Source organism: Chiloscyllium plagiosum, unplaced genomic scaffold (assembly GCF_037043375.1).
Source record: "Chiloscyllium plagiosum isolate Xiang-an unplaced genomic scaffold, Cpla_swu_hap1 HiC_scaffold_48, whole genome shotgun sequence".
In the NCBI taxonomy this organism is placed as follows: Eukaryota; Metazoa; Chordata; class Chondrichthyes; order Orectolobiformes; family Hemiscylliidae; genus Chiloscyllium; species Chiloscyllium plagiosum.
The window spans coordinates 23,200,313-23,225,062 of record NW_028270186.1 but is presented as its reverse complement, the minus strand read 5'-3'; the positions used below and the strand labels follow the sequence as shown (position 1 = coordinate 23,225,062).

Sequence of the window (24,750 nt, the reverse complement as noted above, 5' to 3'; positions counted from 1 at the left end):
TATTGAACAAGGAAGAATGGGTTTCATACAAGTTTAAGTTTCGTACTGGCCTGACAATATTTTAATGTTTATATGACAAACAAATTGTCGGAGTTGGTTGTGGACAACGACAAATCTCTCGCACTTTTGGGAATATTTTAAGACCAGAATATGAGACTATTTCATTGGGGTCTTATGTTGCAGACTGTAAACTTACAACATGTACATTCTGTAGGTCGTATAAATGTGATAGCAGATGTGTTATCACGGATTTAAAGGAAAATGTGTAGATAAAATTTGCCTTATTCCAGTGTTATATATGTGTGCAGAATTAACATGAATGGTATAATTGAGATTAATACTTTTGTATTTCATAAAAATAGGATTAAGAATTAAAGGAAAAGAAATGAAGCCATCTTTTCATTCTGATTGTGCATTTTATTTCTGAAGAAGGAAGGTGTTATGAAGCCGAAAGCATGTCTGGTCATTTTAAGACAGAACGGGTTTTGCTGAATAGAAAGTACAGCCACAGATGCCAGCTAAAGGTCAGACTATTCCAAATGTCACCATTAACTGGGAAATGGATACCTGAGTTTTGGTTGCTGTTTTGACAACAATTCAAATACAACCAAAGAGTTTAAATAACGCTTAGCATAGCAGAAGTAAAAGGAAATCGATATTATTGTTTGGACAACTGGAAAGTATGAGGTGTATTGTAACATGGCAAGTATATAAACACAGGATTTTGAACACTACAGGGAGAGCCACTGCCATCCAACAGCAGAGTAACTGCTGTAGAGCAGAAGTGCTAACTGGTCATCTCAAACACTCTCTATTAAAGATACATGTTCATGTCAAACCTACTTGCAGTAAAAAAAAATGACCCAAGGACATCAGCAGCTGGAAGAGTGAACACAGCGGGGAAGATAGAGACTGTGTGGTCTTGAGATAGTAATGTTTAATATGTGGGTTGTTGGAATAGCATAATTTTATAGAGTTGGAGTCAGATAGTAAGCAGTTAACAAAAGAGGGGCTAGTATTTGGGAAGAGTTGTTGTTTAGTGTTCACTATTAAAATTAAGAAATATTCTTGTTAATTTTTCTTAATAATGGAAGATCTGTGTCACTCATATTTTAACAGATTGCGAGGTGAGGCGAGCTTTTCTGGGTGTTTGGTTTTGATTAACAGAGGGGTTCGAGTCCACCTTGTAAATGTCCATCCATGCTAACCCCATTTCCCTGCTGTTGGCCCATATCCTTCCAGTCCTTTCCTGTCCACATACTTATCCAAATGCTTTTGAAATGTTGTTAATGTAACCCCTTTAACCACATCTGCTGGCAGCTCATCCAGGTACCAACCCTCTGTGTAAAGAAGTGTCCCCTCAGGTTCCCTTTTATTCCTTCCCCTCTAACCTTAAACTGGTCCCCTCTAGCCCTCGATTCTTTAAACCGTGGAAAAAGACTGAGAGCATTCACCCTATCCACACCCCTCATGATCTTATACAGTTCTATAAGGTCCCCCCTCAGCTTCCTACACTGTAAGGAAAAGGTCCTAGCTTGTCCAACCTCTCCCTATATCTCAGACCATTGAGTCCTGGCAACGTCCTTGTAAAGTTCTTCTGCACTCTTTCTAATTTAATAACATCCTCCCTATAACAAAGGTGACAAAACTGAACACAATACCCCAAGTGCAGCCTTACCAAAGTCCTGTGTAACTGCAACAAAAAATCCCAACTTCTATACTCAATGTCCTGCCTGATGAAGGCCAGTGTGCCAAATGCCTTTTGCACTGCCCTGTCTACCTGTGACTCCAGTCTCAGGGAACCGTGCACCTGAACACAAAGGTCTTTCTGACCACGACACCCCTTAAGGCCCGCCCATTCAACATGAAACTCCTACCTTGATTTGACCTTCCAAAACGCAAGACCTCACACATCTACACTACATTCCATTTGCCATTTCTCGGCACACTTCCCCACCTGATTAAGGTCCTCCTGCAATTTCTGATAAACTTCCTCACTGATCACGATACCACTTATTTTAGTGTCATCTGTAAACTTACCAATCAAGCCTTGTACATTATCAACCAAATCAAAGATAACAAACAGCTATGGACCCAGCCTCCAGTCTGACAAGCATCCTTCCACTAAACCCTCTGCTTTCTATCATCAAGCCAACTGTGTATCCAATTGGCCAGTTCCCCCAGCATTCCACGTGATATAACTTTCCAGAGCAGCCTGCCATGTGGAACCTTATCAAAGACCTTACTGAAATCCATAGAGACTACGTCTACCGCTCTGCCCTCATCAAATTTCCTGGTCATTTCATCAAAGAGCGCTAACAAATTTAGGAAGCATGGTCTCCCACTCACAAGTCTATGCTGACTGCTCCGAATCAAACCGTGTGCACTCAATGGCATGCAGTCCTTCATTGTAAGATGATTCGAGTACATAAGTAAAGGCATCTTCCTGCTGTTGTAGAGCCTTGCTGAGAGTATTTGGGGCACTCTGTACAAATTTGATCTCCTTTATAAGTATTTATCTCCTTACCACAGACACGGGTGATGGTAACATGAGGGTGGAGGGAATAAGATGAGTGTTTAATCTGTAGAGCTGTGAGAGACGAAGGAATGGTGATGCTGAAACACGAGGAGTGGCAGCGATCACTTATTTCCAAAAGAGACATTGACAGGGAGAGAAAGTCCATACTTTACCCAGGATTGATTGGTTTGATTTATTGCCACGTGTACCTCAGTACAGGGAAACACTTTATTTATGAGCAGTGGAGGCAGATCATAGTAAGCATGGCCAGAAAGATTATTGGATAGAAATAGACTTGGACAGAGTAAGGCAGACAGGTTACACTGAACAGGACGTGCACAAGACAAGATCAACATGAATAAGATGAGCATTATTTGAACTTAGAGAGTCCATTCATCAGTCTAACGTGACTTTCCTAATAGGTTATATGCCTAAATTAACTATCCCCATGTTATTGTGCAGTCGGCGAGTGAACTCTGTACTGAACGTCAGGTTGCTCACAGTCCCCAACAGCAGCCACAATAACTTCCATCTGAAACAGGTAGCCATCCCCACCAGCTTCCGCCCTACATAGAGGACACCAGGCTGTCTTCTCGGAGATGAAAGATGCCTTCTTGAGAGTTCACACAAGACAGATGGCTTCGCTCCTCACCGCTAGAAAACCACGTTAAAGTCCCACGTGTGTATCACAAGCAACGGAGCCAGGAGGAATAACGTGGAGCAGTCTGTCTGTGCAGCCTCTGCTCCACTTGTTCATCATGTTACAGCATCTATTAGGAGACAGTGAGGACTGACGATGCTGGAGGTCAGAGTAGAGAGTCGATTGCTGGAAAAGCACAGCAGGTCAGGCAGCATCAGAGAAGCAGGAGAATTGACGTTTCGGGCATAAGCCGTTAATCAGGATTCGGCATCAATTACCTCATTCTGCCCTGTGTAAATGCATTGAGGTGGGAATGGCCTCCTACTGTTCCTGTGCAAGTGACTCAAGGGACTGATTGGCTTCTTCCTCGTCCGATTGGACAAGCCCATGGGCCTGGCTGGGTTACCCCTGGTTCCTGTTTGACTGTTTGATGTGCTGACAAGTGTGATGATGCTGGAGCTTTAAGAAGTTTTTTTTTGTCCTGGTTTCTTTTAAGAGAGAGTTTGAACGATTGTTACCAAGCTGGCTAGTTAAGATCACTTGAGTAAACAGCGAGGGAGGCCTTGGGTTCATTTTAATGCAGCCTGGATGGGTGTGGCCAGCTCTCACAGATTATGATCGTTGGGTTTTGGTTTCTCAGTAACATCAAAAACTATAGAGGTCTACACAGAGTTGGAAGCTTCAGGGAATACCTCCTGGCTGCTACTCTCTCTGAATTTGCTCTTGATGCTGTTTTCAATTCCTGAATTTTCCTTTTTGCCAAGGGCTGTGTTTATGGGAGTTTCCTATGTTGGAACAGTTCATTAGTAATAGCTCCTAGATCTATTATTCGGCTAAGTTGTCCAATAGAATTATGTTATTCTAAATTCCTCTTTCTTTGGTTTTATTTCATCTTTCGTGTTTAAGCAGATGGTGTTTTGCTTCACACCGAGTAGTTTGACCAGTCACATTGCATCTGGAACAGACACTTTATATTTCCTTTAAAATAAGAAAGCATTAGAGTCTAGGCTACTGAGTTCAAATATTTTCGAGGGGCTCTGGTGTGGTCCATCCCACTAGACTCCTTCTGTTCCTAAGTAATAGGCTAGAGGCACTGAATGGGCTGTTCCTGTTCTTCTCCAATACTGTCAATGGGCTGAATGACTTCCTCATATTCCTGTGAAACCAGCGTGAGGTGCTGAATGAACTCTTGTTTTATTGTGGCAATGTCAGTGTCAGGCAGTGCTGTTACATGAATGTTATGGACCCTTTAACAGCACAAGTCTCAATGGAGTCTGGGTCTTGCTGCACATGGACACAGACCAGTTCAGGAGCTGACGGGGATAAAATGTTCTGAACATTGTGGAATCTTCAGTGACCATCCACACATTCTGATCTTATGGTGGGGAGGGTGGGGGCGGGGGCAGGGAGACATTGATGAAGCAGCTGAAGCTGTTCGTAAAGAGGAACCTACCCCGAGGATCGCCCACAGAGCTTACCCAGGACTGAGATGATGAACATCTTCCTTTGTGCCATGTTTGACCCCAAACACTGGAGAGTTTACTCTGATTCCCATTAAGTCCAGTTTTGTGAAGCTCCTTGATGTCAACAAAAGTCAACCACTGCCTTGATATCAGGGCCAGTCATTTGTACCTGAACCCCTTGTCTCAACCTCTTTTGTTCATATCAATAGGCCATGGTATAGGAGCAGCAAGTGTTTTCTTCCAACAGGGTGGAATTGAATGTCAGGATTTCTGTTCTCAAGAGTGTTCGGGGAGCAAGAGGACTGAAAGTATTTGAAGAGGAGGTAGATGGATATTGACCTGTTAGAGAGGTGAGGGCTATGAGGAATTGGGCATTAAAGAGTGCTTCAGACCGAAAGCAGATCAGCCACGATCTTAGTGAAGGGCAAGGCAGGCTTGGGGAGTAAACGACTTGCCCCTGTTCCTGATGTTCTCCCATTCTGTTATTGGAAAGTTGGTGGGTGTTATTTTCATGAATGTTTGTTCTTGAATTTTGCAGTCAGGAAGACCAGACGATTTAGTGAGCCATCTCTGGGTGAGGTATAAGGGCTGTATTCTCAGTGAATTTGGGTCTACAACATGACTAACAAATGAAACACAAGTTGTAGAGACAGGAAGCTCTGTAAAGAGAGATGAGGGGCCTCTTTCATTCCCAGCCTGGGTTTTCCAATTACATTTCCCAAATCACCTCAAAACGTGTGGGACAGTCTAGTGGACAGAATAGTCTCCTCTATTTCTGTGCACCAGGTTATAGGAGTAAGTAGCCTCCAACTGTTCCTGTCTAGCAGGTATGAGGGACTGAATGGAACACAGGAACATGGGACTGAGGAGCAAGAGTGAGTCATTAGACACTTTGAGCCTTCTCCACTAGACACTAAGATTGTGGCTGATCAGGTTGTGGACTCAGCTCCACTTTCCTGTCTCCATCCCATTATGCATGACTCACTTCTCTGTCAAATATTTAGCTAACGCAGTTTTCAATCAATGTGAACATAGAGGCACGATAAACTTCCAGCGAAGAGAATTCTGACTTGAAAGGTCCTTTCAGAATTTTTTGTCATCCCTCTTATAGAATTAGAGAGTCATACAGAATGGAAGCAGACCCGTTCGTCCAATCTGTTCACTCCGATCAGATATCAAATCTGATCCAGTCGCATTTGCCAGTATTTGGCCAATATCCCTCCTCTTTCAGATATTTTTTAAATGTACAATTGTAACCGCCTTCACCACTTCCTCTGACAGCACTTTCTGTACACACACCACTCTCTGTGTGAAACATTTGTCATCAGGTCCTTTCTAAATTAATCGCCCTCTCCCCTTCATCCTATGCCCTCTTGTTCTGGACTCCTCTATCCTGGGGAGCAGAGCATGGCTGTTCAGGATATCCCTGCCACTGATGGTTTTATAAGCCTCCATAATGTCACCCCTCACCCCCTGACACTCCAGGAGAAAGCACCTCAACGTAATCAGCCTCTCCCTAAAGCTCAAACCCTCCAGTCCTGGAACATCCGTGTAAGTCATTTCTGCAGAAAACCGAGTTGTACGCAGTATTCTTAAAGTGTCCTCACCAACATCCTGTACAGATGCAACATACCACTACAACCCCTATACTCAATGCTCTGACTTATTAAGGCAAATGTGCCAAATGTGTTCTGCACCACACTGTCTACCTGCAACTCCACTTCCAAGGAACAATGTACTGCAGGCCGAGGTCCCTTTGTTCCACAACACGCCCCAGGACCTGACCATTAAGTGTATAATTTCTGCCCTGGTTTGCGTTCCCAAACTGCAAAACCAAGTATTTATCTAAATTAAAATTCATCTGTCTCTCCTTGCCCCTTTGTCCCATCTATTTGTGGTCTCGTTGTACTCTGAGATAATCAACTACACCACCTTTCTGATATAATCTGCAAACCTACTAACTATGGCCCAATTTTCACATCTAATTCCTTTACATAAATGATGAAATGCAGTGAACTCAGGACTGATTCTTACAGCACACTGTTGCTCACAAGCTTCCAGTCTGAAAAATATCCCTCTTCCTTCAAGCCAATTGTGACTAGCTTCCTCTGTATCCCATGTGACCGAAACTTACTAATCTGTCTCCCAATCGGAATGAAATACTAGCTATGAAGAGAGGCTGAGTAGGTTAGGTTTATTTTCACTAGAAAAAAGGAGATTGAGGGGGACCTGGTTGAGTTTTGCAAAATCGTGAAGGGTATAGACAGGATGGACAGAAACAAGCTTTTTCCTAGGGTGAAGGATTCAATACCGAGAGGTCATGCTTTCAAAGTGAGAGGTGGAATGTTTGAGGGGGATACACGTGGCAAGTATTTCACACAGAGGGTGGTGGGCGTTTGGAACGCGTTGCCAGCAGAGGTGGTAGAGGCTGGCATGGCAGACTCATTTAAGATGCGTCTGGACAGATGCAGGAGTAATTGGGGAGCAGAGGGAGACAGATGCTTAGCAATTGGGCGACAGATTTAGGCAGAACATTTGGATCGGCTCAGGCTTGGAGGGCAAATGGCCTGGTGCTGGGCTATAAATTTTCTTTGTTCTTTGTTCTTTAAATGAACATCTTGCTGAAGTCCATATAGACAATGTCTACTAAACTGCCTTCATCAATCTTCTTTGTCACCTCTTCAAAAAAACTCAACCAAATTAATGAGACATGATTTCCCATGCAGAAAGCCACGTTGTCTACCCCGATCAGCGCTTGCCTTCCCAAATGTATGTAAATGCTATCCCTCAGAATTCCCTCCAAAAACTCACCCACCTCTGACATCAGGCTCACTAGTCTATAGTTCCCCGGCTTTTTGGGTCACTGTTTCCTTTTCTAGCCCCACTCTTCCACTGCTCACAACAAATGTTAAATGTAACCAGGTTGGTGATATGGCAGATGATATCGGTCTCCGACTGGGTCAGGGTCAGTTTTCGGAACATGTCAGGCTAGTTTCTTTAATCTGCTCAAATAGCACATTTATGATCCAGAGCAATGTTACTCAAACTATGATGGAAAGTTGAATGGCAAACTGTTTGGGTATTGCAAATATATAATCAATATTTCGGTTTCTAAAAACGCTGACACACATACACACACGCACACACACACACACTGATAAACGAAATCCCTGCAATTTTAACTTGAAAGAATTTTGTCCAGATATTATTGGAACTCATGACAAAAGGAAAAATTGAGTGATTGTCCAAAACGTTATTCTGCTTCTGAAGATATTGTACTCACACAGCTGCTAGGAATGGGATTCCATCCTGGGAGAGTTGGATTTGGCTGAATTCCCTTTGCTTTAGGCAGTGAGCAGATTCCAATGAATTCTGGTCAGGGATCACCCAAAGGGTAGCACGGTGGTTAGCACTGCTGTCTCAGAGCACCAGGGACTTGCGTTCGATTCCAGACTTGGGAGACTGTCTGTGGGGAGTTGGTACATTCTCCACGTTCCTGTGTGAGCTTCTAATGTGTAATCCAGTTTCCTACCACAGCTCAAACTGTAGAGGTTCGGTGGATTGGTCATACTAAATTGTCTGTTGTGTTCAGGGATTTCTAGGTTAGAGATGCATTAGTCAGGTGTACATATAGGTGAATGGTTTGGGAAGGTTGGTATGGACTTGTTGGGCCGAAGGCCTGTTTCAACACTGTAGGGATTCTATAAGAATGGTAACGATGACTGTAGAGAATCTTTTTAGCTCGCACACATTGCTGTGATGAGGAACAATGAAGGAGTGAGAGTGCAATGGGCCATTCCTTCACGGAAAGACTACATTTTCTACCTCTCTGAGCTGAATCACACAGTAATGTCATCCTCTCCCAAACTGGATCATGTGAGGTCTCCATGTACATTGTCCAAACTATGTCTCCATCACATTCCCTGCTCCATGTAGGTGCACCATTGCTATTGTCATGCACAGAGCCATACCCTTAGCAGAAAATGGTTCGGTCGATTTGAAATATGTTTACATGGCCCTGCGTCATTAAAAAATAAAATGTTTAATTTAATCAGAATACCTGTGTTAAAATGAATGCATTTTTTAAAGAAATACAGATATTGCTGAAAAGGCTCGGCAGGTCTGTCAGCATCCAGATGCCTTTTACATGCTATATTTGTACCAGCCTCCACTATTATCTCTGGCAGCTCATTCCATACACACACCACCCTCTGTATGAAAGGTGCCCTTTAGGCCTCATCAAAACCTTTCCCCTCTCACTTTCAAACAATGCCCTCGAGTTAGGGGTTTAGGAAGCCCCTAACCTGAGGAAAAACCCTGACCACTCACCCGATCCATAACCCTTCTGATTTTATACACTTTTACTGCTGCGAAATGTGACCCCAATCAACACGAATGGCTGTACTTTCAGTCATCCCGGACCTAAATTCTGAAATGCAATAGTGACACCTCTTCCTTCTCCATCAAGCCACAATTCTAAATCCATTTTAATCAGTTTGTTCAGATGTATCATGAGACACTTCGGTGGGCTTTGCACCTCGACTTTTGTGCCTGGAGGTAGGGACACTAGCAACACTCGGCAATACGCACAAAGCTGTAACAGTATTCTCCTGTGTGTTTGTTCATCAGCCCGTTCTGACATGCTAAGACATACCTCTGCAACAGGTAGGACTTGAATCCAGGCCTTCTAGTCCAGAGCAAGGAACACTACCACACAAGTTCAGGAATTGGAATCAAATCCTGAGCTCTGGCTCAGAGACAGGGACACTACCCACTGCACAACCATATCCAGATTTTGGTCATATTTTAATGCCCGCTTTCAGCTCGGTGTGGATTTATTATAATCAGGTTACCATTACTGAATTACAAAAAAAAACTCTTTGTATTGTTAAAAAAATGCAAGATAATTTTCTCAACTGTAGGATGTTGAGTGTACGTGCTGTGCTATCGAAATTAACTATGAACGTCTTTAATCGCTATTATCTATAGTCTGCAATATTTGGGAAAGAAATCGTGCCGACGCACTCTGCACAATGAAGGGACTCAAATGGATATGTATTACTGAACACCAAATCACCGATCACTACTACCCACCTCTAACGTGCGACTGCCCTTTTCCTAAAACCATGAAATGATACCAAGCCGCTGATTACTGTCCAGCCTCTCCTCCCCACTGACTGTGTCTGCAATGGTCAGATCTTTGAGAATCGGAATTGGGACGACATGTTGTGGTTGTACAGGATATTAGTGGGACCTCTTCTGGAATGCTGTGTCCAGTCTGGTCAACCTGTCCGCTTATTCCTCAGGCACACCACCCTCTCGATAAAACGGCTGCCCCTTAGGTCACTTTTAAATGTTTCCCCTCTCACCTTTAGCCTATGTCCTTTCATTTTGGACTCCCCGTACCCTTAGAAAATACCTTGACTATTCACCCAGATAGTACTGACCTTGATACTATTAAGCTGGAAAGGGTTCAGAAGAGATTAACCGGGACGTTGCTGGGAAAGGAGGGATTGGTCTATAAGGAGAGGCTGGGACTTTTTTCACTGGAGAGTATGAGATTAAGGGGTAACTTTACAGAGGTTTATAAAATAATGAGGGGTACAGATAAGCTGAAGGGCTGATGTCTTTTCCCTAGAATTGCGGATTCAAAACTGAGGGATATTTTAACTGTGAGGAAAAAGATTTACAAAAAGTCATGAGAGGTAAATATTTTAATCTGGCTTGTGTGTGGAACGAACTTCCAGAGGAAGTGGTGAAAGCAGGGACAGTTACAACGTTTAAAGGACATTTAGATCAGTACATGGATAAGACATCAGTTAGGATGGTGCTGTGAGCAGCTGCCCTCTCCCTCCCCCTCTCTGAATGAATCCCTGTTGGTTTTCACCCTCTGCCAGTGCCTGTGCAGTGGCGTGGGGAGGCCAGCAGAGGGTGACATTGCATCACTTTAAGCACCACAGAGACTGCCAGACCTGCCCCACACAGAGACACACAGATACACACACACGGGGATGGTTAGGGCACTGCGTGAAGCTCATCAGGTAACTTAAACCAAACATAAAGAAATGCTCAATTCGACTCGTAAACAGTTAAAATATGAGGGACAGATCTACCAAATTCCACTGTTTAAGTAAAAACATCAATTTATTTTTTCACTCTGAAAGTGAACATTTTACATTAACTATTCACAACTCTGGCACCCTCTTTCTCTTAACTGTTTATTACCCCACACCAGCTCGATAGCAATATACTGTGTCTGGGTCTGCCATCCCCTCATACCATAGGTGTGTGTAAGCTCTCAGTTCAGAACAGCATTCATCCTCTCTTAAAGGTACAGTACACACTTTTAACTTCATCACATTATACCCTGATGAATATAAATAAGTGGAACCTATCCAGATTTCCCTTGCTCTGTGGTTTGTCAATATTTCATTTGCTCTGTCTCGTATGTGTCAGGATTTTTGTTGCTCCATTGACAGCACGTCATTATTGGATTCCATCCGTGGGAATATATCAGTATTTCACTTGCTCACACTCGTGAGTGTGGCAGGATTTCAGTTGTTTCATATAACAATATCGATGTTTGTAGTTGGCACCGAACCTGGAAGAACTCTGAAGTTTATGGAGGACAGTGTTGAACTCTTAACAGTACAATCACACATAGGTATAGTGTTCAGCTTGATGGCAGATGGGGATCTATGCAGAGCAGTGTGAGGTGATACACATTGGTAGGAACGACAATGAAAGACAGTTTAAAACAGGCTGTGCCATTATAAAGGGGCTGCAGGAGCAGAGGGCTCTGGGTGTATGCAGCACAGATTGTTGAAGATATCAGAACAAGTGGGGAGAGCAGTAACGATCACAGATTAGTTTCAGTATCTGAGCTGTTTACAGGGGGAGGTGAAGGAGGGAGTCTCGGTGCTCCCTTCCTGGGAGGTGGGGGTGACGATGCGTTGTGAGCCCACCCTCCTGCCCACCGAGACCGGGGGGATTCCATTTGTACCAGCTCGACACAAAAGGGAGATGGCATCAGGGCCAGGGCTTCTACCTTGTGCAGGGAGAAACGAAGCTGCCAGTGGGTTTAAAGTGAGAATTGTCCTTCACTGAACATTGGTCCTTACTCGGTCGGTGGAACGTGGATGTTTCAGAATCTCCACACGAGGCGTCCCGGTCCTCTCCGGCTCGTACCAGGGTTCTCCCCACATGGCGGGGGGTGGGGGGGGGGGGATTGAAAGGATATCGGGCACTCCACCACCTAGCTTGGCCCTTTCTGTCCTATTCCTGGCTGTTTCCCCTGGAATGGGAGAAGGAGAGATAGGGAGGGAGGGTGGGAGTGGGTGGTCCTGCTGTTAGTGTTAGGGTTGTTGGAGACGGGGTCATTGTGAGGGGTCCGGGGGCAGTCGGTCTACAGTGTTGTATCCATGCAGTGTTATTAGTGTGGGGGTGAAGTAGAGGGAGGTGGGGAGAGAGAGGGGGAGAGAGAGAGAGACAGACAGACAGAGACAGAGAGTGAAGTTGCAGCATGCGGCAGTGAGAGTAGTGGACCATGAGCCTTGTTCGGGGGTCGGTGCTATAACAGATATACAATGAGTGTGAGGGAGCAGAGAGAATACGGTGACCCTTATCCTGACAGAGTGGGGAAGGTTATTGATGCTTGTCCTGTATTGGACATTTCTTCAGACCACAGATACTGCACTGATCTGGCTTGTGAGCTCAGACCAAGCTCGGGGGGTCTGGTGGTGTCGCCCCCTCTGGGAAGAGAATGATCCCCCTCTCTTCTAGCCCATCCACCAGGACCTCTGTGCCCCTGTCGACAAACTGTGGTGTAATTGCCCCTTATCTGCCATGCTCGGGTAAACTGTGCAGGGCAGCTCCTAACGGAGAAAGCTCAAACATGTGCCCATTGGCCTTTTAACGATTGCACCAGTGCCAGGGATCAGGGAATATCCAGGGGCACCCGGCGATGGTGAGTTACTCCAGCCATGATGGGTGGGAGAATTAGGCTGGTATTGAATGAGGGGGATACCATGGGTGGACTGGATAGTTAATGAGGTGAGTTCGACAGCACCAGGAAACTAGCTCAGCCTCGTGAGGACAATCCCTCTGTCACACTCAAGGAAAATCAAATAAAGGTACATTTTTGTTAGAATCTGCCCAATGAGACGTAGATTCTGTTGAAACTAATTCCAGTTACAATGATGCAGATCAAATGATCATCTGACTTCACACCAATGTCCATTTTTCCCATCTTTCCTGGGAAGACAGGCTATTGTTACAGGATGTATTCGAAGTGTCTACATTTCAGCATTCTGAAACCTGGGAACACATCCTTCCATGACACTGTCTCTCAGTCTCCCCCTCTCTGTCTATACGCCAAACCCCTCCCATGTGATGATATTTAAACTGATTCCCACGCCTGGTCTCTCTGGCAGTGAGTTTCACACCCACAGCACCCCCTTGTCATGGCACAATGGAGGTATGGAGCTGTAAATGGGTGTGAGCTGCACATCCAATCACTTCCAGCATGGGCTGCTATGTTCCCCACGCTGGGCAGTGATCTAACAGTGTTACTGAGCAATGACCTGGGGTGGAGTACACAGCCCTACATGCTGGGAGGGTAACTGCTCCTGGTTTAGAGGTCAATGCACTGGGTTGGTGTACACAATCCTACATGCTGGGAGGGTAACTGCTCCTGGTTTAGAGGTCAATGCACTGGGTTGGTGTACACAATCCTACATGCTGGGAGGGTAACTGCTCCTGGGTTACAGATCAATGCCCTGGTTTGGTGTACACAGCCCGACATGCTGGGAGTGTAACTGCTCCTGGGTTACAGATCAATGCACTGGGGTGGGGTACACAGCCCTACATGCTGGGAGTGTAACTGCTCCTGGTTTACAGTTCAATGCACTGGGGTGGAGTACACAGCCCTACATGCTGGGAGGGTAACCGCTCCTGGTTTACAGATCAATGCACTGGGGTGGAGTACACAGCCCTACATGCTGTGAGGGTAACTGCTCCTGGGTTACAGATCAATGCACTGGGGTGGGGTACACAGTCCTACATGCTGGGAGGGTAACTGCTCCTGGTTTACAGATTAATTCACGGGTGATCACTGCACGGGTCGCTCTGCTGATCAGGATATCTGGTTGAGGTTTATAGATAATGCAATGATATGGTTTGTGTAGCTCGTTCTGCTGGATGGATATTTGTTTCAGGTTCACACATTCATGCCCTGCTTTGGTCTGCACAGCTCCCGGTGCTGTACAGATATCTAGTCTGGGTTTATCGGTCAATGCACTGCTTTGGTCTGCACAGCTCCCGGTGCTGGATAGATATCTAGTCCAGGTTTATATACTAATGCACTGATGTGGTCTGCACAGCTCCCGTGCTGGACAGATATATTGTCTGGGTTTACAAATCAATGCTCTGATCTGATCTGTGCAGTGTTCCACTCTGGACAGATTGCTGGCTTGCACTGAGCAGTACACTGGCCTGATCTGCAGAGTGTTCCAAGATGAACAGATATCTCCTCTGGGTTTATGGTGTCTGAGCTGATTGAGAATGTGGTAAATCTAACCATTTCAGCTGATCTGGTAATGCCTTTAGTTCCCATTCCTGTGACTGGACCCTCCGTCTCTCACCACATTAATGTTACAGTGTGTCCAGGCACAGTACATCATGTTGGTGGGGTGGGTAGGGGAAAGGTCATGGACAGGTCAAGGGGTTCCCCGGAACGTTCTGTCCCCGACATTCTATAACTGACATTCCCTGGAACGTTCTGTCCCTGACATTCCATTACTGACATTCCCCGGAACGTTCTGTCCATGACATTCTATAACTGACATTCCCCGGAACGTTCTGTCCCGGACATTCCATAACTGACATTCCCCGGAACGTTCTGTCCCTGACATTCCATAACTGACATTCCCCGGAACGTTCTGCCCCGACATTCTATAACTGCCATTCCCCGGAACGTTCTGTCCCGGACATTCTATAACTGACATTCCCCGGGACGTTCTGTCCCTGACATTGTTTGTGAACGGCCGGACGTCAGTGAATTGAACAAACGATAAGATCCCGAGGGAAGAGATCCCGTTCCAGGGAGAAGGAGACACTGTTCCGAAGCCCCTCAGGCAGTTAAAGGGGTGAACACGTTTTCCCTGCGTTTACATTTCTTCACGACACAGGATCGACCACAATTTAGACCAAAATACAGGAATAACCAGACTCCGTTTGTCTTCAGGAAACTGGGAGAGAATCCTTCAGGGCAGCAACGTTTCCACCCTCCGTATTAGGAACTGGGAAGGAGTGACCTGTGTCTGCTCTCGAGTGATCGAGTGTGTGGGAATGTTCTAGAAACCATCTGTCGTTATGGATGTGTCTCTGTGTGTTTGGGGAGGGAGGGTTTCTTGTGGTTGATGTCATATTTTGTCAGTAATTCCGACCTTCCCATTTGTTATTCCAGCTCCAATTACTTTAATAAATCCCTGAATACAGGGACACATTTGAAAATCTCACTGGGTCCCCCATCAAACGGGTCCCTTTGCCTCCAGGCTGATGGATAATGGGTTTGTTTTCCTTCCTCACAGTTAACGTAGTGACCATCTACGTCCTGCTTTATAAAGATTGTGGATTGTCTCCATGTGTCAGACGTTACCTGGGGGCCATGGCAGCGGCGGATCTCCTGGTCATTATCCTCGACCTGATCCTGAGACACATTCCCATTGTTTATCGGGAACAGTTTTATTTCCTGATGGACTCCGTCCACGTGTGTAATATTCACGCCGTCCTGCTTTATGCAGCCACTGACTGCTCTGTCTGGTTCACCGTCACTTTCACCTTTGATCGGTTTGTGGCCATTTGTTGCCAGAAGCTGAAAAGTAAATATTGCAGTGAGAAAACGGCGGCTGTGGTTCTGGGAGCAGTGACTGTGCTGAGCTGTTTAAAGGACATTTCCTGGTATTTTATGCTCACGGCTTGGTATGGGCTGGAGAACGAGCCCTGGTTTTGTGATGTAACAGGCGCTGTTCGATCCTCCAGTGACTGGCTCACAATCGAGTTCCTCCACCACATTCTAACCCCAGGTGTCCCATTTCTCCTGGTTCTGCTGCTCAATGTTCTCACCGTCAGACACATTGTAGTGACCAGCAGAGCCCGCAGGAGACTCCGCGCTCACACCAATGGGGACGCTCAGTCTGACACTGAGATGAGAAACCGAAAAAAATCCATCATTTTACTGTTTGTGATCTCGGCCAATTTCATCCTGTTATGGTCAACGTTCATGCTGTATTCTATATGGTACCGGATGTCGTGGATTGTGGATACCCCTGTGTATCTCCACCCCTTTGTGCAGGAATTGGGCTTCATGCTGCAGCTCCTCAGTTGCTGCACAAACACCGCGATTTATGCCGTGACCCAGACTAAGTTCAGGCAGCAGCTGAAGAATGTGCTGAAATATCCCTTCACCTAGATCCATCCATCAATCAAATTCCCTCGTTAATCAATCCATCCGGGATTTTCTCATTTCAGTTCAGTGTTTCAGCGATGGAGCAGCCTGTCGCTATGGTAACAGACTGTCGCTATGGTAACAGACTGAGGGTAGCGCTGGGTTGTCCATCCTTATCCTACAGGGGGGTTACAGGGACACATTTCGATGTTTCTCACAACTCAGGGGCCGGTGAGAAAAGGCACCATCCCACTGACTGTATCCATCACTTCCATTTGTAACCAATAGAAATGTTGATTAAAGCGTGCCAAGCAGCAGAGTGACCGATGTTGTTGTGTGTCTTTGTGTTGGAGAAGCTGAGCTGGAGAGAGACAGACTCAGCCCCAAGTCCTGGTCCTCATGGAAGGGGAGGGCACCGCGCCCTGAGCTCAGGAGCTGGGTTTAACTCCCTCTGACACCCCCCCACTCCAACCTGGCCTCACCATTTCCTCTCCCCCACTCTTCCTCCTCAATTCTCTCCCCCTCTCTCTCTTTCTGCACACTGTGTCTCTCACACCTCCTCTCCCTTTCACTCTCTCTGGTCCCCTCTCAGACACCCCCCAACCCCGGTTTCTCCACCTGCCTCCACTATTCTTTCTGCCTCACTCTCCCTCTCTCTCTCTCACACCCCAACATGAGTTTCTCCACCTGCCTCCATTCTTCTCTCTCCCCCTCACCCTCACTCTCTCTCTCCTGCCATCTCTGTCTCCCTCCCGCAATTCCGTCTCTACCCCAATTTCCCCACCTCCCACTTCCCACATCTCACAATCATCTCACCCCCCGCACGCAGCTTCACCACAAACACCCAGTCTCTAGGTCAGAGGGAGAGGGAAGGACCAGGGAGACAGAGTGTGTCAGAGAGAGAGGAAGGGCAGGACAGGAGGGAGAGAGATTGAGTCAGAGAGAAACGGAGGGAGGTGGGGAGAGAGAGACACCGAGGGAGGGGGATCGAGAGTGGGAGAAGATGGAGAGAGAGCAAAGGAGCAGGGAGAGTAAGAGGGAGAGAGAGAGGGAAGGGAGAGATAAGGTGAGGGAGGGAGAGAGAGAAATACGGGAGGACATAACGAGAGAGGGGTCAGAGAGAGGGGGGACAGAGAGAGGGGGACTGAGAGAGGGGGGACAGAAAAGGGGGGAGACAGAGAGGGCGACAGAGAGAGGGGCACAGAGAGTGGGGGAGATAGGGGGTGTCAGAGAGAGGGGGACAGAGAGAGGGACACCGAGAGTGGGGGAGATAGACGGGGGTCAGGGAGAGAGGGGGTCAGAGAGAGAGGGGGACAGAGACAGAGGAGGGCAGAGAGAGAGGGGGGCAGAGTGTGGGGAAGATAGAGGGGGACAGAGAGAGAGGGGGACAGTGAGAGGGGGGAAGAGAGAGGCGGGTGGGAGGGTGAAGGGGCAGATGAGGGTCACAGAGAGAGGGGGATATAGAGGGAGACAGAGAGAGGGGGACAGAGAGAGGGGGACAGAGAGAGGGGGACAGAGTGGGGGGGAGAGAGGGGGTCAGAGAGAGGGGGACAGAGAGTGGGGGATGGAGAGAGTGGGGGACAGAGAGAGAGGGGGGCAGAGAGCGAGGGGGCAGAGAGAGAGGGAGCAGGGAGAGGGCGACAGAGGGGGGCAGAGAGCGGGGGAGAGATCGACGGGACAGAGAGAGGTGGACAGAGAGAGTGGGGGGGAGAGAGAGAGGGGACAGAGAGAAGGGAGGACAGAGAGATGGTGACAGAGGGATGGTGACAGAGAGAAGGATCCAGATAGAGGGGTACAGAGTGGGAGAGAGAGAGGCGGTCAGAGAGAGGGGAACAGAGAGTGGGGGGATGGAGAGAGTGGGGGACAGAGAGAGGGGGACAGAGAGAGGGGGCAGAGAGAGGGTGACAGAGTGGGGGTCAGACAGCGGGGGGGGGAGAGAGAGGGGACAGAGAGAGGGGGACAGAGAGAGAGGGGGAGATAGAGGGGACAGAGAGGGGGGCAGAGAGAGGGGAAGATAGAGGGGACAGAGAGAGGGGGACAGAGAGTGGGGGACAGAGAGGGTACAGAGTGGGGGGAGAGAGGGGGTCAGAGAGAGGGGGACAGAGAGTGTGGGGATGGAGAGAGTGGGGGACAGAGAGAGAGGGGACAGAGAGGGGGGCAGAGAGAAGGGGGCAGAGAGAGGGTAACAGAGAGGGGGTCAGAGAGCGGGGGAGAGAGATAGGGGACCGAGAGAGGAGGACAGAGAGAGGGGGAGATAGAGGGGACAGAGAGCGGGGGAGAGAGATAGGGGACAGAGAGAGAGGAGGACAGAGAGAGGGGGAGATAGAGGGGACAGAGAGAGGGGGACAGAGAGAGGGGTAGAGAGTGGGGGGATGGAGAGAGTGGGGGACAGAGAGAGAGGGGGACAGAGAGAGAGGGGGACAGAGAGGGGGGGCAGAGAAAAGGGGGCAGAGAGAGGGTGACAGAAAGGGGGCCAGAGAGAAAGGGGAACAGAGAGAGGGGGGCAGAGAGAGGGGTACAGAGAGAGAGGCGGAGAGAAAGAGGGGGACAGAGAGAGAGGCGGGTGGGAGAGAGAGGGGGTCAGAGAGAGGCGGATGGCAGAGAGAGGCGGATAGAGAGAGAGGGAACAGAGAGAGAGGTACAGAGAGAGATTGGGACAAAGAGGGGAGATAGAGAGAGGCGGGTAGGAGACAGAGGGGGACAGAGAGAGGGCGACAGAGAGAGGGGGCAGAGAGCGGGGCAGAGGGAGAGGCAGGTGGGAGAGAGACGGGGTCAGAAAGAGGGGAGCAGAAAGAGGGCGACAGAGAGAGGGGGCAGAGGCGGTTGGGAGAGGGTGGGGGTCAGAGAGAGGGCGACTCACAGAGGGTGGAGTAGATAGAGGGGGGCAGAGAGAGGAGGACAGAGAGTGAGGGGGACAGAGAGAGGGGGCAGAAAGAAGGTGATAGAGAGAGGGGGACAGAGTGGGGGAGACAGAGAGTGAGGGAGACAGAGAGAGGGGAGACAGAGAGGGGAGACAGAGAGAGAGGGAGACAGAGAGAGAGGGGACAGAGAGAGAGGGGACAGAGAGAGTGGTGTAGAGACAGAGGGACAGAGAGAGAGAGGGGGACAGAGTGGGGGAGACAGAGAGTGAGGGAGACAGAGAGAGGGGAGACAGAGAGAGGGGGGTCAGAGAGAGGGCGACAGAGAAGGGTGGAACAGAGAGCGCGGGACAAAGAGAGAGGGGGACAGAGAGAGAGGGTACAGAGAGAGGGGGGCAGAGAGTGAGGGGGTGAGAGACAGAGGGGGTCAGAGAGAGAGGGGCAGAGAGAGAGGGGGACAGAGAGAGAGGGGCAGAGAGAGAGGGGGGCAGAGGGGGGGACAGAGAGAGTGGGGGGCAGAGAGAGGGGCAGAGAGAGAGAGGGGGTCAGAGGGGGGAACAGAGAGAGAGGGGGCAGAAAGAGGCAACAGAGAGAGGGGGACAGAGAGAGAGGGGGACAGAGAGAGGGGGAACAGAGAAAGGAGGAACAGAGAGAAGGGGGATAGAGAGACGGTGACAGAGAGGGGGGCAGAGAGAGGGAGACAGAGAGAGGGAGACAGAGAGAGAGAGGGGACAGAGAGAGTGGGGGACAGAGAGAGAGAGGGGGCAGAGAGAGGGCAACAGAGAGTGGGTCAGAGAGCGGGGGAGAGAGAGAGGGGACAGATAGAGGGGGACAGAGAGAGAGGTGTCAGAGAGAGGGGGGGACAGAGAGAGGGGGGACAGAGAGAGAGGGGGACAGAGAGAGGGACGACAGAAAGACGGCGACAGAGAGAGGGACGACAGCGAGAGAGGGGGACAGTGAGGTGGTACAGGGAGAGGCGGGTGTGAGAGAGGGGGTCAGAGAGAGGGCGACAGAGAGAAGGCGACAGAGAGAGGGCGACAGCGAGAGTGGTTAACAGAGAGAGGGCGACAGGGAGCGGGGGCGATAGAGGGGGTCAGAGAGAGAGAGAGGGGGACAGAGAGAGTGGGGGTCAGAGAGAGGGCGACACACAGAGGGTGGATTAGATAGAGGGGGGCAGAGAGAGGAGGACAGAGAGTGAGGGGGACAGAGAGAGGGGGGGAGAAAGAAGGTGACAGAGAGAGGGGGACATAGTGGGGGAGACAGAGAGTGTGGGAGACAGAGAGAGGGGAGACAGAGAGGGGAGACAGAGAGAGAGGGAGACAGAGAGAGAGGGGACAGAGAGAGAGGGGACAGAGAGAGAGGTGTAGAGAGAGAGGGACAGAGAGAGAGAGGGGGACAGATAGAGTGGGACTGAGAGATGGGGGTCAGAGAGAGGGCGACAGAGAGGGGTGGAACAGAGAGCGCGGGACAAAGAGAGAGGGGGACAGAGAGAGAGGGTACAGAGAGAGGGGGACAGAGAGAGAGGGGGTCAGAGAGACGGGCAGAGAGAGGGGGGGACAGAGAGAGAGGGGCAGAGAGAGAGGGGGCAGAGGGGGGGGACAGAGAGAGTGGGGGACAGAGAGAGAGGGGCAGAGAGAGAGAGAGGGGGTCAGAGGGGGGGACAGAGAGAGAGGGGGCAGAAAGAGGCAACAGAGAGAGGGGGACAGAGAGAGAGGGACAGAGAGAGGGGGAACAGAGAAAGGAGGAACAGAGAGAAGGGGCGATAGAGAGACGGTGACAGAGAGGGGGGCAGAGAGAGGGAGACAGAGAGAGGGAGACAGAGAGAGAGAGGGGACAGAGAGAGGGGTCGGGTTGCAGAGAGAGTGGGGGCAGAGAGAGGGCAACAGAGAGGGGGTCAGAGAGCGGGGGAGAGAGAGAGGGGGACAGAGAGAGAGGGGGACAGAGAGAGGGGGGACAGAGAGAGGGGGGGACAGAGAGAGAGGGGGCCAGAGAGAGGGGGGACAGAAAGACGGCGACAGAGAGAGGGACGACAGCGAGAGAGGGGGACAGTGAGGTGGTACAGGGAGAGGCGGGTGTGAGAGAGGGGGTCAGAGAGAGGGCGACAGAGAGAAGGCGACAGAGAGAGGGCGACAGCAAGAGAGGGTAACAGAGAGAGGGCGACAGGGAGCGGGGGAGATAGAGGGAGTCAGAGAGAGAGGGGGGAACGAGAGAGGGGGACAGAGAGAGGGGGGGACAGAGAGAAAGGGACAGAGAGAGGGGGAACAGAGAAAGGGGGAACAGAGAGAAGGGAGGATAGAAAGACGGTGACAGAGAGAGGGGCAGAGAGAGGGAGACAGAGAGAGGGGTACAGGGTAGGGGAGAGGGGGGGTCAGAGAGAGGGGGACAGAGAGTGGGTGGGCAGAGAGAGTGGGGGCAGAGAGAGAGAGGGCAGAGAGAAAGGGTGACAGAGTGGGGGTCAGAGAGCGGGAGAGAGAGAGAGGGGGTCGTGAGAGAGGGATAGAGTGAGGGGGACAGAGAGAGGGGGCAGAGAGAGAGGGGGCAGGGAAGGAGGGTGACAGAGAGGGGGTCAAAGAGTGGGGGAGAGAGAGAGGGGACAGAGAGAGGAGGATAGAGAGAGAGAAGGGACAGAGAGAGGGGTCGGGGGGGCAGAGAGTGTAGGACAGAGAGCGTGGGACAGAGAGAGGGGCGACAGCGAGAGAGGGGGCAGAGAGATGGGGGCAGAGAGAGAGGGGGCAGAGAGAGAGGGGGCAGAGAGAGAGGGGGCAGAGAGACGGCGACAGAGAGAGGGGCGACAGAGAGGAGGTCAGAGAGGGGGGAGAGAGTGGGGGACAGAGAGAGGGGGGGACAGAGAGAGGGGGACAGAGAGAGGGGGGGCAGAGAGAGGGGACAGAGAGAGGGGAGACAGAGAGGGGGGGGACAGAGAGAGGGGGACAGAGAGAGGGAGGACAGAGAGAGGGGGGAACAGAGAGAGGGGGGAACAGAGAGAGGGGGTACAGAGAGAGGGGGACAGAGAGAGGGGGACAGAGAGCGGGAGAGAGAGGGAACAGTGAGAAGGGGATAGAGAAAGGGGGATAGAAAGAGAGAGGGGGACAGAGAGGGGGGACAGAGAGGGGGGGACAGAGATAGAGGGCAGAAAGAGGGCAACAGAGAGGGGGTCAGAGACCGGGGAGAGAGAGGGGGCAGAAAGAGGGCGACAGAGAGAGGGGGGCAGAGAGAGAGGGGGCAAGGAGAGGGGGTAACAGAGAGGTGGTCAGATAGCGGGAGAGAGAGGGGACTGTGAGAGGGGGATAGAGAGAGGGGGACAGAGACTGAGTGGGACAGAGAGTGAGGGGGTAGAAAGAGGGAGACAGAGAGCGAGGGAGACAGAGAGAGAGGAGACAGAGAGAGGGGAGACAGAGAAAGAAGGAGACACAGAGAGAGGGGACAGAGAGAGAGGTGACAGAGAGAGAGAGGTGTAGAGAGAGAGAGGGACAGAGAGAGAGAGGGGGACAGAGAGAGAGAGGGGGAAAGAGATAGTGGGACAGAGAGAGGGGGGTCAGAGAGGGGCGACAGAGAGGGGTGGAACAGAGAGAGCGGGACAAAGAGAGAGGGGGACAGAGAGAGAGGGTACAGAGAGAGAGGGGGACAGAGAGAGGTTACAGAGAGAGAGGGGGACAGAAAGAGAGGATACAGAGAGAGAGGGGCAGAGAGAGAGGGGGTCATAGACAGAGGGGGTCAGAGAGAGAGGGACAGAGAGAGAGGGGGCAGAGAGAGAGGAGGACAGAGAGAGAGGGCAGAGAGAGAGAGGGGGCAGGGGGGGGGCAGAGAGAGAGAGGGGACAGAGAGGCAGGGACAGAGAGAGGGGGAACAGAGAAAGGGGGAACAGAGAGAAGGGGGGATAGAGAGACGGTGACAGAGGGGGGGCAGAGAGAGGGAGACAGAGAGAGGGGACAGAGAGAGAGGGGGGCAGAGAGAGGGGTCGGGGGCAGAGAGAGTGGGGGCAGAGAGAGGGCAACAGAGAGGGGGTCAGAGAGCGGGGGAGAGAGAGAGGGGACAGAGAGAGGGGGACAGAGAGAGAGGGGAGAGAGTGAGGGGGACAGTGAGGTGGTACAGGGAGAGGCGGGTGTGAGAGAGTGGGGGTCAGAGAGAGGGCGACAGAGAGAGGGCGACAGCGAGAGAGGGTAACAGAGAGAGGGGGGACAGAGAGCGGGGGAGATAGAAGGGGTCAGAGGGAGAGAGGGGGACAGAGAGAGTGGGGTCAGAGAGAGGGCAACATAGAGCGGGGTGCAGAGAGTGGGGGAGATAGTCGGGGTCAGAGAGAGGGGGGAAGAGAGAGAGGGACAGAGAGAGGGGGGACAGAGAGAGGGGGCACAGAGAGAGGGGGGGACAGAGAGAGGGGAAACAGAGAAAGGGGGAACAGAGAGAAGGGGGGGTAGAAGGACGGTGACAGAGAAGGGGGGCAGAGAGAGGGAGACAGAGAGAGGGGTTCAGAGTGTGGGAGAGAGAGGGGATCAGAGAGAGGGGGACAGAGAGTGGGGGGGCAGAGAGGGGGGCAGAGAGATTGGGGCAGAGAGAGAGGGGGGCAGAGAGAGAGGGCAGAGAGAGGGCGACAGAGAGACAGGGGGCACAGAGATGGGGGGCAGAGAAAGAGAGGGGGCAGAGAGAGAGAGGGGGCAGAGAGAGGGGGACAGAGAGACGGCAACAGAGAGAGGGGCGACAGAGAGGGGGTCAGAGAGCGGGGAGAGAGAGAGTAAACAGAGAGAGGGGGACAGAGAGAGGGGGGGGGCAGAGAGGAGGGGCAGAGAGAGGGGGGACAGAGAGAGGGGGAGAGAGAGGGGGAACGGGGGGGGCAAAGAGAGGGGGGACAGAGAGAGGGGCAACAGAGAGAGAGGGGCAGAGAGAGGGGGTGACAGAGAGGTGGTCAGAGAGCGGGAGAGAGAGGGGACTGTGAGAGGGGGACAGAGAGAGGGGGGAGAGAGAGGGGGAACAGAGGGGGGGCAAAGAGAGGGGGGACAGAGAGAGGGGCAACAGAGAGAGAGGGGCAGAGAGAGAGGGCGACAGAGAGGGGTTCAAAGAGCGGGGGAGAAAGAGAGGGGACAGAGAGAGGGGGATAGAGAGAGGGAGACAGAGAGAAGGGGACAGAGAGAGGGCGACAGAGTGAGGGGGGACAGAGTGAGGGGGACAGAGAGAGGGGAACAGAGAGAGGGGAACAGAGAGAGGGGGAAAGAGAGAGAGGGGGACAGAGACGGGGACGGGATTCAGACAGAGGGGGGCAGAGAGAGGGGGGCAGAGAGAGAGGGGGCAGAGAGTGGGGGCAGAAAGAGAGGATGACAGAGAAGGGGTTAGAGAGCGGGAGATAGAGAGAGGGGGCAGTGAGATGGGGATTGAGAGGGGGACAGAGAGAGAGAGGGGGCAGGGAGAGAGGGTGACAGAGAGGGGGTCAAAGAGCGGGAGAGAGAGAGAGGGGACAGCGAGAGGGGGATAGAGAGAGGGGAACAGAGAGAGAAGGGACAGAGAGAGGGGTCGGGGGGGCAGAGAGAGTGGGACAGAGAGAGTGGGACAGAGAGAGGGGCGAGAGCGAGAGAGGGGGACAGTGAGGTGGTACGGAGAGAGGCGAGTGTAAGAGAGGGGGTCAGAGAGAGGGCGACAGGGAGAGGCCGACAGCGAGAGAGGGCAACAGAGAGAGGGGGGACAGAGAGCTGGGGAGATAGAGGGGGTCAGAGAGAGAGGGGGGACAGAGAGAGGGGGGACAGAGAGAGGGGGACAGAGAGAGGGGGAACAGCGAAAGGGGGAACAGAGAGAAGGGGGGATAGAAAGACGGTGACAGAAAGGGGGTGCAGAGAGAG

At 50.9% G+C, this 24,750-nt stretch overlaps 1 protein-coding gene across 2 annotated transcripts in view; it reads left to right on the top strand.

Annotated features, from left to right (window-relative positions):
• LOC148135753 (putative G protein-coupled receptor 139) overlaps positions 1-16,386 on the top strand; it is a 257,085-nt gene extending 240,699 nt beyond the window's left edge. The window contains exons 1-2 of one of the 2 annotated variants that reach the window (XM_087984386.1): positions 14,821-14,958; positions 15,211-16,386. In XM_087984386.1, coding sequence (XP_087840512.1) covers positions 15,288-16,091 — 804 coding nt within the window. In that variant the 5' untranslated portion in view covers positions 14,821-14,958; positions 15,211-15,287 and the 3' untranslated portion in view covers positions 16,092-16,386. Of the gene's footprint in view, positions 1-14,820; positions 14,959-15,210 lie in introns of those variants that run through there. The other variant, XM_087984385.1, reaches the window with a different exon arrangement.
• The last annotated feature ends 8,364 nt before the right edge of the window (positions 16,387-24,750 follow it).